The sequence below is a fragment of the Trichosurus vulpecula genome, chromosome 6, assembly GCF_011100635.1.
Source record: "Trichosurus vulpecula isolate mTriVul1 chromosome 6, mTriVul1.pri, whole genome shotgun sequence".
NCBI lineage: Eukaryota > Metazoa > Chordata > Mammalia > Diprotodontia > Phalangeridae > Trichosurus > Trichosurus vulpecula.
The window spans coordinates 267446133-267462229 of record NC_050578.1 but is presented as its reverse complement, the minus strand read 5'-3'; the positions used below and the strand labels follow the sequence as shown (position 1 = coordinate 267462229).

The 16097-nt window shown below is 39.7% G+C and overlaps 1 protein-coding gene across 1 annotated transcript; it reads right to left on the bottom strand.

The window, feature by feature from the left end:
* Window positions 1-12292: 12292 nt before the first annotated feature.
* On the bottom strand, window positions 12293-13231 carry LOC118852676 (olfactory receptor 5B12-like). The gene has a single exon (XM_036762338.1). It carries the CDS (start codon window positions 13229-13231, stop codon window positions 12293-12295), a length of 939 nt encoding a protein of 312 aa, XP_036618233.1.
* Window positions 13232-16097: the final 2866 nt, after the last annotated feature.

Sequence of the window (16097 nt, the reverse complement as noted above, 5' to 3'; positions counted from 1 at the left end):
CGCAGACCGGAGGGAAGCGCCGCAGCCACCCGCAGCTCCCGGAACCCGCAGCAGCCGCCAAGTGAAAAGCCCCCTCCCAGCTTCTGGGAGCCAAGCAGGCGGGGCGTGGGGGAGAGAGGGAGAAGGGGAGCGGGGCGGGGAAGGCCCCGCCCCGGGGGCCGGCCGAGGGAGGGGCCCGGGGATCCGGGGCGGGGGGAGGGAGGAGGCGGGGTGAGCCGAACGCGGACCGGCTCCCGGTTTCCCCCCCCCCCCCCCCCCCGCCTCCCCCCCTCCCCCGCTACAAAACTGGCGGGATGCTGATTCTTGTCTTAAGGAAATGTCTTTAATTGGGGCCTGGAGCCCAGAGAAAGGATATTCAGATTGTGTTCTCTCCTTCAGAAAAAGGATATCTAATGAATATCTGTACCCCCAGTAACTTTTCCGAAAGCACTATGGCCTTCTGTGTTCCTCAAATTGTAGACAGAGTGTTCAACATGGGAATCCTCAAGGTAGAGACGACAAATGCAATTTTGTCTGTGTCCATGGAATGATTAGAGTTTGGCTGTAAATGTATGAAAATGATTGTTCTATAGAGCTAGTCAAGAGGCTGTCCTTCCTTGGTTCGTAGAGTCAGTGGGATCAGACGGACTACAATCTGAGGTACACAAAAATTGCTGTATTGACTATTGTCAAGGACTTTTGAAGGGTAAGAACTAGAGACATATCGAAAAATTAAAAAGAGTGAATGGTGTCCTGAATTTCTTAAAAAAGAAGGTAAATTAATTGAGGCCATAGAGTATAGACAAGTGAACTCGGTGTAAATTTCTGGAAAAGACTTGTAAAACATGTTAAAGAATTGGTTTGTTTCTACCTAGAAAAAAAGTAACGATCATAAAGAAGTTGATACACATATTCTTTTTTTTTCGGCAGGCCAACTGGGGTTAAGTGACTTGTCCAAGGTCACACAGCTAGTACATGTGTCAAGTGTCTGAGGTCACATTTGAACTCAGGTCATCCTGACTCCAGGGCCAGTGCTCTACTCACTGTGCCACCTAGCTGCTCAACACAGATATTCTTATGGGACCTTCCTCACTTTCTAACTGGAAAGTGCCAGTCAACTTAGTTCCCACTCTGATGGGGAGCAATATCTTAAGGCATTTTTCCATTCAAATTAGGCTAATTTTTCCTTTAAACATCTTGATGTTGCCCATGAACTTTAATTTCAACATACCTTCATACATCAAGAATAGATTATAATAAGCTAAGCTTATTTCTCTTTGTGAAAGGGTTACTAAATCAGGAAGGCAGTAGGGTATAGTGGAAAGAAATCTAGCCTCAGAGTTCATATGAACTGGAATTAAGTCCTACTTCTGACCCACAGTGGCTGTATGACCCTGGGAAATCACTTTACATTTTGGTTCCACAGATAACTCTCTAAGGCTGTAAATTATGGACCATTCTCTCTATGAACCATATGTTCATAGAGAGATCTTACTTGGGAGCTTGCTGCATAGTTCAAATCATTGGTACAAGAGCAGAAAAAACAAAATTGGTAGCATGGTATAATGCTAATAGAAATAATTTGCTTAGGTTTTAACATTTGATAAGTCTCATGCTTGAGATTTTGGAGAGAGATAGGCTAGAGCTAGATGCTGGTATAATTATGTCAGTTCAGAAATAGTTGAATTGCAGGCCTATAGAGTAAATATAGTCTGACATTGACCTGGAAGGAGGTTTCCAGGAAATACAGATAAGTGTAATTTATGTATTTTCATATTTTATCAATGGCTTGTATAATGAAATAGATGGCATGCTTGTCCAATTTGCAGATGACACGAAGTTGGAGAGAAACTACCTCCCTGGATGACAGAATGAGAATTCCAATAGATCTCAAGAGCCAATAAAACGTGTCCTACATTGAACGTGTCCTACAAATGAAATTAAATAGAGATAAATGTGTAGCACTATACTGGGGTTGAAAATATAAGTTCTTAAGTAGTGAATGAAAGAGCCTGGGTATGATAGCAATTTGAGAAACAAATCTGGGGTCTTTAGTGAACTGTAAGCTTAATATGTGTTACTCATATAATATGGCAGCCAAGAAAGCCATTGTGATCATGGGCAGCATTAAGAGGGCCAACATCAGTGAAGAATTAGATGAGAGTTGCACTAGATTCTGCTGCTGGAGTACTGTGCTCACTTCTGAATGGCCCACCTTGATCCTCTCAAGCCCAGATAAGCAGTGGAGAATGTGATCTCTTAAAACCCACTGGACATTTGGAAACAATAATGGGACTCTAAAAGAGAAAGTTGGTCAAGTGTTTTGACATGTGGTTGTTGGGATTGAAATCCCAATGTTAGAAGAAAAATATTCCTGTTGGAGAGATTGTCTTCCAGTCCTACTAAGTAGTAAAAGGTCCCTAGATCCTGACAGGTTACCCCTAGCCACTACTTCTTTAAGCATGGCAGTAAAGTTAATAGCCTTCCTTCTTACTCAGTTCCGCCATGAATAATAGAATCCAGATGAATGAATAAATGGCCAACGACTCCCTGCAACCACTTGAGTCACATGCCAATAGATTCTAAGAGAATAATATTTAGATGTCTATAACTGAAGACAGCGATCAATAAGGGCTTTATCCAGACTTTGGAATACATTATCCTAAGATCCACTGTGTTTCCCTGAAAATACATAGCAACTCTGTAGCCAACTCATTAACATAAGAAGTCACGAAACATTGTTCAGACCACAGGAATGAAACCTGATTGCCCAAGGGAACCATTTCTTCATTTTCCATTTTCACCTTAGCTCGTTGTTAGTATGGTAGAGTACCTGGCACCTTGGACATGGGAATCAGAAAACATGCCTTAGCTCATTGTTAGTGAGGTGGAGTAGGGAATGTCTTGGATATAAAATCAGAATACAGGATTTCTAGCTTTGATTCAGCCATTTCCTAATTAGGCCTGATTTGGGCAAGCCACTCAATTTCTCCAATCCTCAGAACACTTCTCAGTCAAATAATAATAATAATAATAATAATATCTTCTCTGAATAGGTTGATGAGCTGTTATGAGAATCAAGTGTGACACTGGATATAGAAGAGATAGAGTGCTGACTCTCATTAACTATGTGACTTGAAAGAAGTGACATTACTTGTCTGAAAGTGGGTTTCCTCAGCTATAAAATGGTGACAACAGTGTCTTCCGTACTACTCTAACGAGGCTACTGGAAAGAAAGTGCTTTAGGAATCCATAAATACATGAGCTGATGTGCTTTTAATCACTGATGCTACTGTTATCCTTTTAGTCTACCCAGAAGTCTACTTAATGGAACTGTCCCATTCATCCATTTTACCACGTTCTCTTCAGTTTGGTGGAAATTTTCCTGAATGCTCCCCCCCATACATAGAGATCTACTAGGCTGTAGATCTTGGAATACTACAGATCACACATACACACACACACACACACGTACATACACATACACTCCTTTTTACCAAAACATTTGCCAAGGTCAAAAAGATGGAAAGAAAATTAGACTGAATGACAGCACAGTTGGGTTCATCAGACCTAGTTGAATATGTAGATCAAGGGTCAGTCGCTGGTGGGTAGATAATATTTATATGGTAGAATCAAAGCGAGTGTCCCAGTTACATGTCTGTGGGGCTGTACTGTATAAAGATTTTATCAATGACTTGTATAGAAGTCTAGATGGCAAAGTTATCACATTTTCACATGACACAAATCTAGGAGGCATAGCTAGGAAGTTGTATGGCATTCATGCGGCATAGTGGGTAGAGTGCTGTTCTTAGAGTCAGTAAGACCTGCAAAGCCTCCAGAATAATTAATAATAATAATAATAACAGCATTTATATATTACTTTAAGTTTTGCAAAGTGCTTTATATATGCTGCTTCATTTGCCTCTTGCAACAATCCTGGGAGATATGTGCTATTATTATCCCCTAGTTGCGAAATTGCAGTAAATAGGTTAAGTGACTCAGCCAGGGTCATACAACCAGTAAGCAGATGAAGCAGAATTTGAATTCAGGTTTTCTCAACTCTAAGTTCTGTTCTCCATCTACCATGTCCCCTTCCTGCCTATGACTCAAATTGACTAACTTATGACTCTGGTGTTGCAACAATTTGACTAGCGGCTGCAGAGAGGGTGAAAGACTCACAAAGACAAGCACAACAACATGAATGCTGCCAGCACACGTTCTTTTGATCTGCTTTACTAAGGAAAGTAACGTTAAGGGGTTAACAATCATACTTTAATCCAACATATACATATAAACTCACTTACTTCAGGAGGAAAAGCCAGCACCCTGAGCTTCAGAGCAAATACAAACAAATTACAAACATACACAATATAAACAGATGAGAACACAATTTATATTACCAAAAAGCATCAACATGTGGGCTGATGAGCTGGGAGGTTCTTAGAGTGGCTGCTCTGAGTCCCACACCAACACTCCTCCAGGAGTGAGAGCTTCAAGCAAATAGCTCTGTTATCTCTTTCTATACAGTCTTTGGATGTCATCAAACGTCATCTGAGTGACCAGAACTTAGGTTCAAACTCTTGACTCTGGTCTTAGCAACTCCCCTTGGGACCCTGAGTGGTTCATGCCCACATAGGCTTAGCACCTAGTAATTATGGATTTGGGTGTGGGGATTTGCACTTAGTAAGGCTCAAGGACACTTAATTAATTTAGCCTTCTAAAACAGTAAAAAAGTCTCAACTTAATATTACATCTGGGCACATCAAGCTCCACGTCTCTTTCCACATCAAATTCCTCTTCTGTAAAATGGGAATAGCACCTATTACACAGAGTTATTGTAGGCTGAAGTGAGATAACATTTGCAAAATAGTTGTCAAACTTGAAGTCATTTATAAATACAAGCTATTATTAGATTTGGGGCAGCTAGGTAGTGCAACGAATAGAGCACCTAATCTGGAGTCAGAAAGACCTGAGTTCAAATTCAGCCTCAGACACTTGTTAGCTATGTGACCCTGGACAAGGCACTTAACTGTTTGCCTCAGTTTGTTCATCTGTAAAATAAGCTGGAAAAGGAAATGGCAAACTACCGCAGAATCCTTGCCAAGAAAACTCCAAGTGAGGTTATGCAGAGGTGGACATGCCTGAAATGACTGAACAGCAACAAAAATCATTAGATTTTGACAGGCTAGAAAGTTGGCCTAAGTCTAATCATATGAAATTAAATTCAACAAATAAAAAATATTTCTCTTATATTGAAAAGCAGAGAGATCCACAAAGTACCTGATGGAAGAGAAATGGCCATTTAGCAAGTAATTTGGGAAAAATGATACGGGATTTTTTTTTGGGCCTCAAGCTCAATATGTGATTAATATATTATGATATGTTCAACAATATTAAGACTAGTAGCCATTGCTTAAATGGTGCTCTAAGGTTTATAAAGAACAGACTTAAGTCTCACATGAGGTATGAAATCTCCTCCTAACTTAGACTTCATTAAGAGAGGCTAATGACAGGTGTAGCCAAGATGGTGATTTAGAGGCAGCAACCCAGATGAATTTTCTCACCATTACCCTCCAAGCAGCTTTAAAAGAATACCTTGAACCAAATTTTGGAGCAGCAGAGCCAACAAAATGGGAGAATGAGGCATTTTTCCAGCCTAAGAAAACTTACGAGGTCTGCAAGAGAGGTGGATAACATAAGGGTGCCTGGAGTGCAGCAAGAGCACCAGTGGTGGGCCTTGGAGGTGGCCATGATCTCAACAGCAGTAGAAGAAGCAGCAGCTTCTGGAGGCATTAGATAAGAAACAGTAAGGGCATTGATCAACTAGTAAGAAAGATTACAAGGGGCTATTTTCTGGCACTGGGTACAGCTGGCACTGATCAGCATCTCTATTGCCCATATGCAGTTTTGGGTTTCAGTTCCAGGGTGGAGAGGAGCCCTTGTGATTGGTAACAAGGGAGTTGGGGCCCTGGTCACAGTTTCAGGGCCAAGAAGAGAATTAGCACTTGCAGCAGCAGGGGACCAAGGGACCTGGTCATAGTTCCAAGGCAAAGAGAGTGCTATTGCTTCCAGATGCAAGTGATCAGGGACCCTTCCTGAGTAAAGACCAGAATGCAGTCCAAAAAATCATTGACCATACCTCTCCCAGGATCATAACATATTGGAAGCACTAAAAACTTGCAGACTACCAGAACAGGCTCTGAAGACAGCAGCATAAAACCCCTGAAGCTTAGGACAGTGCCTCCCCACCCCCAGGTATGCAGAGCATTATATTCAACATTAAATTCAAAAGAAAGACATGGGCAGGAAAAACAAGAAAACAATAACAACAACAAAAGAACTTGACCCTAAAAAGGTGCTGTGGTGGCAGGGAAGACCAAGACATAACTTAGAAGAAGATAACAATGTGAAAACAGCTAAGAACAAAGCCTCAAAGACAAATGCTAATTGGACACAAGCCCAATAAGAATTCCTGGAATGTTAAAAAGTGGGACATCAGGAAACATCAAAATAAAGTAAAAAGAAGGAAGAAAATTGGAAGGAAATGTGAAATATCTCATCAGATAAACAACCGACCTGGAAAATAGATCTAGAAGACAATTCAAGAATCATTGGACTCTCTTTAGGCTATGATAAAAGATTCCAGACATCATATCCACAGAATGAAAGTTAATAGGAGAATGGTTTAGAAACCAGAATCCAGAATCATATTGTTTGTAAGAAAGACCCCCATTGGTAAAATAAAGTGTTAGAACAGAATCGTATATGCTTCAGCTGAAGTAAAAAAAAGGAAATGGTAGCAATCATGATCTCAGACAAAACAAAAGCAAAAATAGACTTAATTAAAAGAGATAATCAGTGAAACTAAATTATGCTAAAGATACCATAGACAATGAAGTAATATAAAAAAATTACAGCAAGTTTCTTTGATAAATGCCTCATTTCTCAAATGTATACGGAGTATAGAAGTGAGTAAAAATACATATATGTGTATATATACATACATACATATATAAATGTGTGTATATATATATATATACATACATATATATATATATATATATATATATATATATATATACATGGAGAGAAAGAGAGAGAGAGAGAGAGAGAGAGAGAGAGAAAGAAAGAGAGAGAGAGATTCCTCAATTGATAAATGGTCAAAGGATATGAACAGGAAGTTTTCAGAAGAAATTAAAGCTATCTATATTCATAAAAATGCTCTAAATTACTACTGATGAGAGAAATGCAAATTAAAGCAACTCTGAGGTATCACCTCACACCTATCAGAAATGACAAATGCTGGAAGAGATGAAGGAAAAATAGGTCCATTAATGAATTGTTGGTAGAGTAGGGAACTGGTCCAGCCATTCTGGAGAACAATTTGGAACAAGCCCAAAGCGTTATAGAACTGTGCATACCCTTTGACCCAGCAACACCATTACCAGGTCTGTATCCCAAAGAAATCAAAGAAAAAGGAAAAGGACCTTTTGTGGTGACAGCGGCTTGGAAATTGAGAGAATTCTCATCAGTTGGAGAACGGCTGTTCAAGTTGTGGCATATGATTGTCAGAGTTCTATTGTGTTTTAAGAAATGACGAGGGGAATGGTTATAGAAAAACAGAGCAGGATCTATATGAACTGATCAAAATGAAGCAAGAAGAACTGGGACGTCATTGTGCATGACAACATTGTAATGATGATCAACTGTAAAAGACTTGGCTGCTCTGATCAGTATAATGTTCTGAGACAATATCAAAGGACTCATGATGAAAAAATGGTATTCACCTCCAGAGAGAGGATTAATCAATTCTGACTACAAATCGAAGCATAATTTTCTCACTTTATTTTTCTTCCTTTTTCTGAAGTATGGGTAATATGGAAATATTTTATATGATTTAACATATATAATTGATATCATATTGCTTGCCTTCTCAGTGAGTGCGGGAGGGGTCATAGGAGAGGAGAGAATTAAGAACTCAAAATATAAAAAGAAAAGAATGTTTAAATAAATGATTTTTTTACAGAGAGAGGCTGATGAGACTGTTGGTAATGCTTCTGTATACTGCTCTGGCCAGATCACAATGCATATATGGGCATTCTATTCAAAATAGGTATGAAAATATGAATCACATCAAAAGGAGGTTGTCAAGGACAAAGTAGGGTTGCAAATCACACCATATACTAATTAGTGGGAGAAATAAGGCATGTACGTGTAAAGAGATGTGCCTGAGCATACTGAGATTTGCCAGGAATCCTGCTTCCCTGAGTTCCTCTACCTCATAAGGGCTACCCTCCTTGGATTATCTACTGTGATCACCATCTAACCTGGGAGTTCAAGTCATAGTGACCTTGGGGGTTACTTTCTTTTTTTTAATATTTATTTTTATTTTTAGTTTACAACAGACGGTTCTACATAATTTTGAGTTCCAGATTTTCTCCCCTCCCTCCCCACTCCCTCCCCAAGATGGCATGGAATCTCACATAACTACCACGAATGACTTCTCATTGAATTAATTTATATACTAGTCAAGTTGCGGAGAAGAATTATGACCAATGGAATGAATCATGAGAAAGAAGAAAAAGAACCAAAAACAAAAAACCCCCAAAAAAACCCAATCCAAAAACACAAATAAAAGAGAAGAGAAAAAGGCGAGCGTGCAGTGTGCCTCAATCTGCATTCAAACTTCATAGTTTTTTCTCTGGATGTAGATAGCATTCTCCATCGTGAGTCCTTTGGAGTTGTGCCTGCACCTTGTGTTGCTGAGAAGAGTGAAGTCTGTCAGGGTTGGTCCTCACGGAATCCATGTATCTGTGGTTGTGTACAGTGTTCTCCTGGCTCTGCTCCGCTCACTCAGCATTATGTCGTGTAGGTTTTTCCAGGTTGTTATGAAGTCCGTATCATCCCCATTTCTTATGCCACAATAGTATTCCATTACCTTCATATACCACAGCTTGTTCAGCCATTCCCCAATTGATGGGCATCCCCTTGATTTCCAATTCTTGGCTACCACAAAAAGAGCCACTATAAATATCCTTGTACATATGGGTCCTTTTCCTGCTTGTGTGATTTCTTTGGGATACAACCCTAGAAGTGGTATTGCTGGGTCAAAGCATATGAACATTCCTGTGGCCCTTTGGGAATAGTTCCAAATTACTCTCCAAAATGCCTGGATCATCTCACAACTCCACCAGCAATGAAACAATGTTCCAATTTTCCCACATCCTCTCCAGCATTTATCATTTTCCTGTTTTGTTATTTTAGCCAATCTGACAGGAGGTATGTGGTATCTAAGAGTTGTTTTGATTTGCATTTCTCTAATCAGTAGTGATCCAGAGCATTTTTTCATATGCCTATAGATAGCTTTAATTTCTTCCTCTGAAAACTGCCTGTTCATATCCTTTGACCATTTTTCAATTGGGGAATGGCTTGTATTCCTATATATTTGGCTCAGTTCCCTGTATATTTTAGAAATGAGGCCTTTATCAGAGATACTAGTTGTAAAGATTTTCTCCCAATTTTCTACTTCCCTCCTAATTTTTGTTGCATTGGCTTTTTTGTGCAAAAACATTTCAATTTAACATAATCAAAATTATCCATTTTGCATTTTGTAATGCTCTCTATCTCTTGTTGGGTCATGAATTCTTTTCTTTTCCATAAATCTGATAAGTAAACTATTCCTTGCTCTCCCAAATTACTTATAGTATCAGCCTTTACTTCTAAATCATGAACCCATTTTGACTTTATTTTGGTATATGGTGTAAGATATTGGTCTATGCCCAGTTTCCGCCCTACTATTTTCCAATTTTCCCAACAGTTTTTGTGAAATAATGAATTATTAGCCCAGAAGCTGGCCTCTTTGGGTTTATCAAAGGGTAGATTGCTATAGTTGTTGACTTCTCCATCTTGTATTCCTATCCTATTCCTCTGATCCACATCTCTGTTTCTTAGCCAGTACCAGGTAGTTTTGATGACTGCTTGTAGCCAGAATGGACTTTGTTTTCTTTGAATGACTCAGCTCACCTCGTTGAGATTCCCTGGATGCTGGGGCTTGCTCTTCCGGGGCAGGACCAGAGCTTCCTGTGTGATGAGTCGCGGCGCTGGCTGAGGGGAGATGTGTTAACGTGGTCTACGCTGGGGGAGGGGCCAAGTCAAGAACCAATCGGCCCTGGTCGTTCAGGCGGCGCTTGATGATGTCAAAAACTCTATAAGAGGGGAGAGGACAGCTTGAAGATCCTCCTTTCCTTTTCCGGTTGGAGCCAGAGACACCTACAGCTGAAGCTGAGCTGCCGGTAGCAGAGGTGACTAGAGGCTAGTGGGTAATCTTCTTACCGTAGAGGGGAAGCATGTATACGATTTTGCCTTATACCACCTCGCTTCTCTGTGGCCTTTTGGTTACCCTTACAAGGCGGACTTATTGGGCCTGGAAGCTTTTGATGAAAATATCAAAATGGGGATGCTGGTTTGTGGGATTGTTATTGTGGAGTGTAAATACATGCTTTAGTTCTCCTGCCTTCTGCCTGGAGAATTCCTTATATCTTGCGGTTCCGGACCTTTTAGGCACATATGAGATTCTCTTTGAAATCACAAATTCTGCCTTCCTAATATACTGCTGCTCTGTAGTACAGTTTAATATCTGGTATGGCTAGGCCACCTTCTCTAGCATTTCCTTTCATTAATACCCTAGATATTCTACACCACTTGTTTCTCCAGATGAATTTTGTTATAATTTTGTCCAGCTCAGCAAAATAATTTTTTGGTAGTTTGATTGGTATGGCACTGAATGGATAGATTAATTTAGGTAAAATTGACATTTTTATTATACTAGCTCGGCCTAACCATGACAACTGATATTTTTCCATTTATTCAGATCTGACTTTATTTGCGTGGAAAGTATTTCATACTTATGTTCATATAGGCCCTGGGTTTGTCTTGGCAAATAGACTCCCAAATATTTTATAGTGTCTACAGTAACTTTGAATGGAATTTCTCTTTCTATCTCTTGCTGTTGGGCTTTGTCAGTAATGTATAGGAATGCTGAGGATTTATGCGGGTTTATTTTATATCCTGCAACTTTGCCAAAGTTGTTTATTATTTCAAGTAGTTTTTTACTTGATTCTCTAGGATTCTCTAAATAAATCATCATATCATCTGCAAAAAGTGATAATTTAGTTTCTTCTTTTCCTATTCTAATTCCTTCAATTTCTTTTTCTTCTCTTATTGCTACAGCTAACATTTCTAGTACCAAATTGAATAGTAGGGTTGATAATGGACATCCTTGTTTCACCCCTGATCTTATTGGGAATGCATCTAGCTTATCCCCATTACAAATAATGCTTGTTGATGGTTTTAGGTAGATGCTATTTATAATTTTATGTGATATACCTGGCCTTCTAGGCAGTGAGGACTATGATAATAAGAGTCAACATATAGCCTGGAGAAAACTCAGTGAGATAATATGTGTTATCTGTTATTTCAAAGTCTGTCATATGAAAGAGTGATTAGACTGGTTTTGTGGAGTTCCAGAATGCAAAATGAATAATAATGAACAGATATTTCAGAGAGGGAGATTTAAGCTGAATGTGAAGAACAATTTCCTAACAATTAGGGCTGTCCCTAAGCGGAAATGGACTGCTTGGGGAGGTAACAGGCTCCCCCCATCACTGAAAGCCTTAATGAAAACAATGGATGACCACATTAATCAATAAGCATTTTGTTAATCAATCAGTAAGGTATTAAATCCCTTGTATGTACTAGGTGCTCTGGTAGGTGTTGGGGCTACAAAGATTAAAACAAAACCATTCCTGCCTTCGTGGAGATCATTCTATTGGGGGAAATAATATGGACACATTTAATTAGATACCAAGTGTGCATAAAGAAAATGTCAAGGGCTTTCAATAGGAGGAGGCCTTAGCATGTAGGTTAATGAGAAAAGGCTTCATTTTGGGGGAGGTGATGTTTCATCTTTGGTTTGCAAGAAGTTAGAGATTCTAAGAGACAGATGTTGAGAGGATATATTCAGGCATGGGGCCAGCCTATTCAGAAATGGAGGAATGTCTGATGAGCTGGAAGGTTGTATGTGAGAGCATGAAGCAGACCAGTTTCCTGGGCCATGGAGTGAAGCAAGAAGAGTAATGATGTAAAATAAATTCTCAGAACTAATCTGGAGCCTGGTTGTGATGACCTTTAAATGTTGACTAGATAATTGAGTTTCTATCTGATCTTAAAGGCAAAAAGAAACCAATGTAGATGAGGACAAAGCATTAAGAAAGAAGATTCAGATAGTGTTCCCTGACCCACTGAAAATATAAGCCTATGAAAGTCTTTGTCTCCAGGCAGCTTTCTTAAAAGCACTCTTGACTTCTTTGTTCCTCAAGCTATAAATCAGAGGATTCAGCATGGGAATGACCATGGTGTAGAACACTGATGCCATTTTGTCCATGTCCATGGAATGATTAGAGCTGGGTTGTAAGTATGTGAAGATTGTTGACCCATAGAATATGGACACTGCTGTGAGGTGGGAAGCACAAGTGGAGAAGGCTTTCTGCCGGCCTTCCAAAGAGCGGATCCTCAGGATGGTGAGGAAAATAAGTGAGTAGGAGGTGAAGATAACCAGGATGGCAAAAAATGCATTGAATCCCCCTACAATAAAGAGCACCCATTCTATGGTGTAGCTATCAGAGCAAGAGAGATCCAAGAGTGGGGGAATGTCACAGAAGAAATGATGGATCACATTGGAGTTACAGAAGGAGAGGCTAAAGGTGTTTCCTGTGTGAATGGCAGCATTCAGAAAACCACAGCTATGGGAAGCAATGATCAGCCCAGCACACACTCTTGTTGTCATGGTTGTGGTATAGTGAAGAGGCCTAGACACAGTTGCATGGCAATCATAGGCCATGGTTGCTAGGAGCCAATTTTCGGTGGAGCCAAAGGCCAAGAAGAAGAGCATCTGGGTAACGCATCCATTATAAGAGATGACGTTATTCCCTGTGAGACATCCGGCTATCACCTTGGGTGTAATGGCTGAAGAGTAACCAAAATCCACCAGATAGAGGTTACTGAGGAAAAAATACATAGGAGTGTGGAGGTGGGAATCCCAAGAGATCAGGGTTACCATGCCCAGGTTCTCCACCACGGTGATGAGGTAGATGATGGTGAACAGCATAAAGACGGACTTCTGAAGCTCTGGGGCATTGGTTAATCCTAAAAGGATGAATGCATTCACCTGTGTCCTGTTCTCCATAGATGCCATTTGGGAGTGGTGTCATTGACCTACAACAGAGAAAAATCATTAGAAGGATTAACTATCTGGTATGAATTATGGCAAACATATCCCTATTGTGAATACTGAGGATAGGGGGCTGAGGGTCTAGGATAATCTCTGTGGTTCCTCCTGAGGGCTCTCACTGAATCACCAAATCCAGCGATTCCAGATTCCTCTTGAGAGAGAGTCCTTTTCTTTCCTTTTCCTGTCTTTTTCAATCTTTCACTAAATAATTCAAAATTCAATTAAAATCTCTCTGAATCGAGCCTTACCCTGACCCCTCCCCAGAGTCTTTCCCATTTACCCTGGATGTATCTTATATGTATGTAGAGTATATGGTGTTCAAGGAGCACTAGCATTTCTGATGCGAGGGCTTACCAAGCTCTTTCCAGGGCTGCTCAGCCATCTTTGGTATCCACCTGGCATTCAACTCTCACCTGTGGCTCCAAGAAGCTGTAGCATGCACAGGGTCAGCCTATGCTGATGTCTATTTAAAAATCCCAATCAAATATATTAATTGCTAAAAAAGGACTTTTATGCTTTTCATTCAATGAGTTTTAAAGAAATTTTTAAAGAATTTTAAAGTTTTACTTAGGTATGGCACCCATAGTAACCACATTCAAAATTCCCCTATAGGCATAGTTAAGACAAGACTCATTTATAATTGATTAATGCAGTCCTACCTCTGACATCTTTTACTTGAGTGACTCCTAGCAATTAAGCTCTCTGTGCTCTAGTAAACTCCTGAATAATACGATGTCAAGGGAGGGTACCTATTTACATCAATGACTTTCAGGATTTTTAATAGATAAATTTGAGGCCATATTGTATATGGAGACTCTAAGTGCCTACTTCTGCTATGATCCCATACCTTCAACCTGTCTTTTATTAAGGATTACCAATACTTTGCTCCTATCTAGGTACACACATTTCTGAGATTCCATTATCTTTAAGTCAGCCTCAGCCTCTGTCATACTGTTACAAAAGTGACCCGTAATTTTAATTTTACATCATAAGTACTACTCCACAACTCTTGGTTAGCAATAATAATAACATTAATAGCTAACATCTCTATCTTTATTTTTATCTGTCCATACTTCCTTCTCTCTCTCTCTCTCTCTCTCTCTCTCTCTCTCTCTCTCTCTCACACACACACACATATCTATCTTCAAAATTTGCAACAGTTCTCGTACAAATTATCTCATTTGAACCTCACAGTTACCCTGGAAGGAGAGTGCTAACAATATTCATATTCAACATAAGTAGAAATTAAGACTGAGAGAAAATGTCACGTGAGCATAACTCCATAACTAATAGGTGTCTGAAGAAGGATTCACACTCAGGTTTTCCTGACTCCAGGTCCAAGACTCTATCCTCTCTATGAACCACCTACCTCTGTACTCTCTAGCTGTAAAACACCTGAAAGATTTCAGCTTTGTGCGTTAGACAATATGGGCTCATGTCCTTGTAGCACAGATGAGAAAGAGGACTTTTCCTGCTCTTCTGAAATGACTAGGTGTTGGAGACAACTATATTGTAAAGAAACCTGACCAAGACTGAGAAAAGACCTGGGTTCTGATCCTGTCTTTGGAACTTACTGAATTTGTTTAGAAAAAAAATAGCAATAAAGATAAGAATGACATCTTTTTTTTGTGCTTTATGGATTGCAGATAGTTTTACCAATATTATCTCATGTGATCCTCATAGCCTCTCTGTGAAGTATGTGCTATCATTCTTCCCATTTTACAGATGAGCAAGCTGAAGCTGAGAGAAGTTTAGGTGACTTTCCCAGGGTCACCCCTCTAGTAAGTGTCTAACACAGGATTCGAATCCTGCATATTTTTTCCCTCTTAGATTGTGAGCATCTATAGGACCCAGACTGTTTTACATCTCCAGAACTTAGCATAGTAATGGCATATAGTATGTCAATAACATTAATACATGTTAATTGACTGGCTAAATTGAATCTTCTTGGTCTCTGTCTCATCTGTGAGATGGAAATATTAATATTTATATGCCTGAGGTCACTGGATGTGTGTGCGTGTGTGTGTGTGTGTGTGTGTGTGTGTGTGTGTGTGTGTGTATGTGTGTAAAATTCCTTCGCAATCTCCAAAGTGTTTAGAAATAGGAGTTATAATTAGCTACATGGGCTGTATATGTGATAATGGATTAGAAAATGTTCTGAAGAGCATGTGATCACAGGGAAAAGAGGACAGAACAATTATTAGGTTGTGAAGTCCTTGAGAGAGCAGGGAGTGATGGGTAAATGGCGAGGCTGGGAGTCAGGCCAACTTGACTCGGATATTTATTATCTCTGTGGCCCTGGACAGTTTATTTAAACTCCTGCCAGCTCAGTCTGGTCATTTATAAAATGGCTATGATAATCATGGCACTCACCTCAACAGGTTGTTATGACACTAAAAAGAGAAAATGTATGAAAAGCTCCCTGCAAATATGACTTATTCCTGTGGACAGGAGCCTTGTCCTATCTGCATTTTGTATTTCTCTTCCCAACCCCCAACCCCACTCAAAGTTTAACAAGAGTCTCTGCTTCATCAAGCTTTTAAAAAAATTCTTATTATTAAGTTCCATCTGCATCAGGGTGACTATTCTTACCAATTCCCTTTTCCTTTAAAGTTTCCTTTAGTTAATTGCAGGAAAACCACCTTAAAACCATAGCACAGCAGATAATACTTGGCATTATATTTTTGACATTTTAGAAAGCACTGTGAAGTGACATTATTAGTCTTATTTACTGATGTGGAAACAGAGACTCAGATAATGTTAAGGATTTGCCCATGGGAGCACAGCTAATAAACATCAGAGATAGAATCTGATCCCAGGTGTTCAGTCT

What these genes read in the sequence shown, in the direction of transcription:
- LOC118852676 (XM_036762338.1), bottom strand. Translation starts at nt 13,231, where the DNA reads ATGGCATCTATGGAGAACAGGACACAGGTGAATGCATTCATCCTTTTA.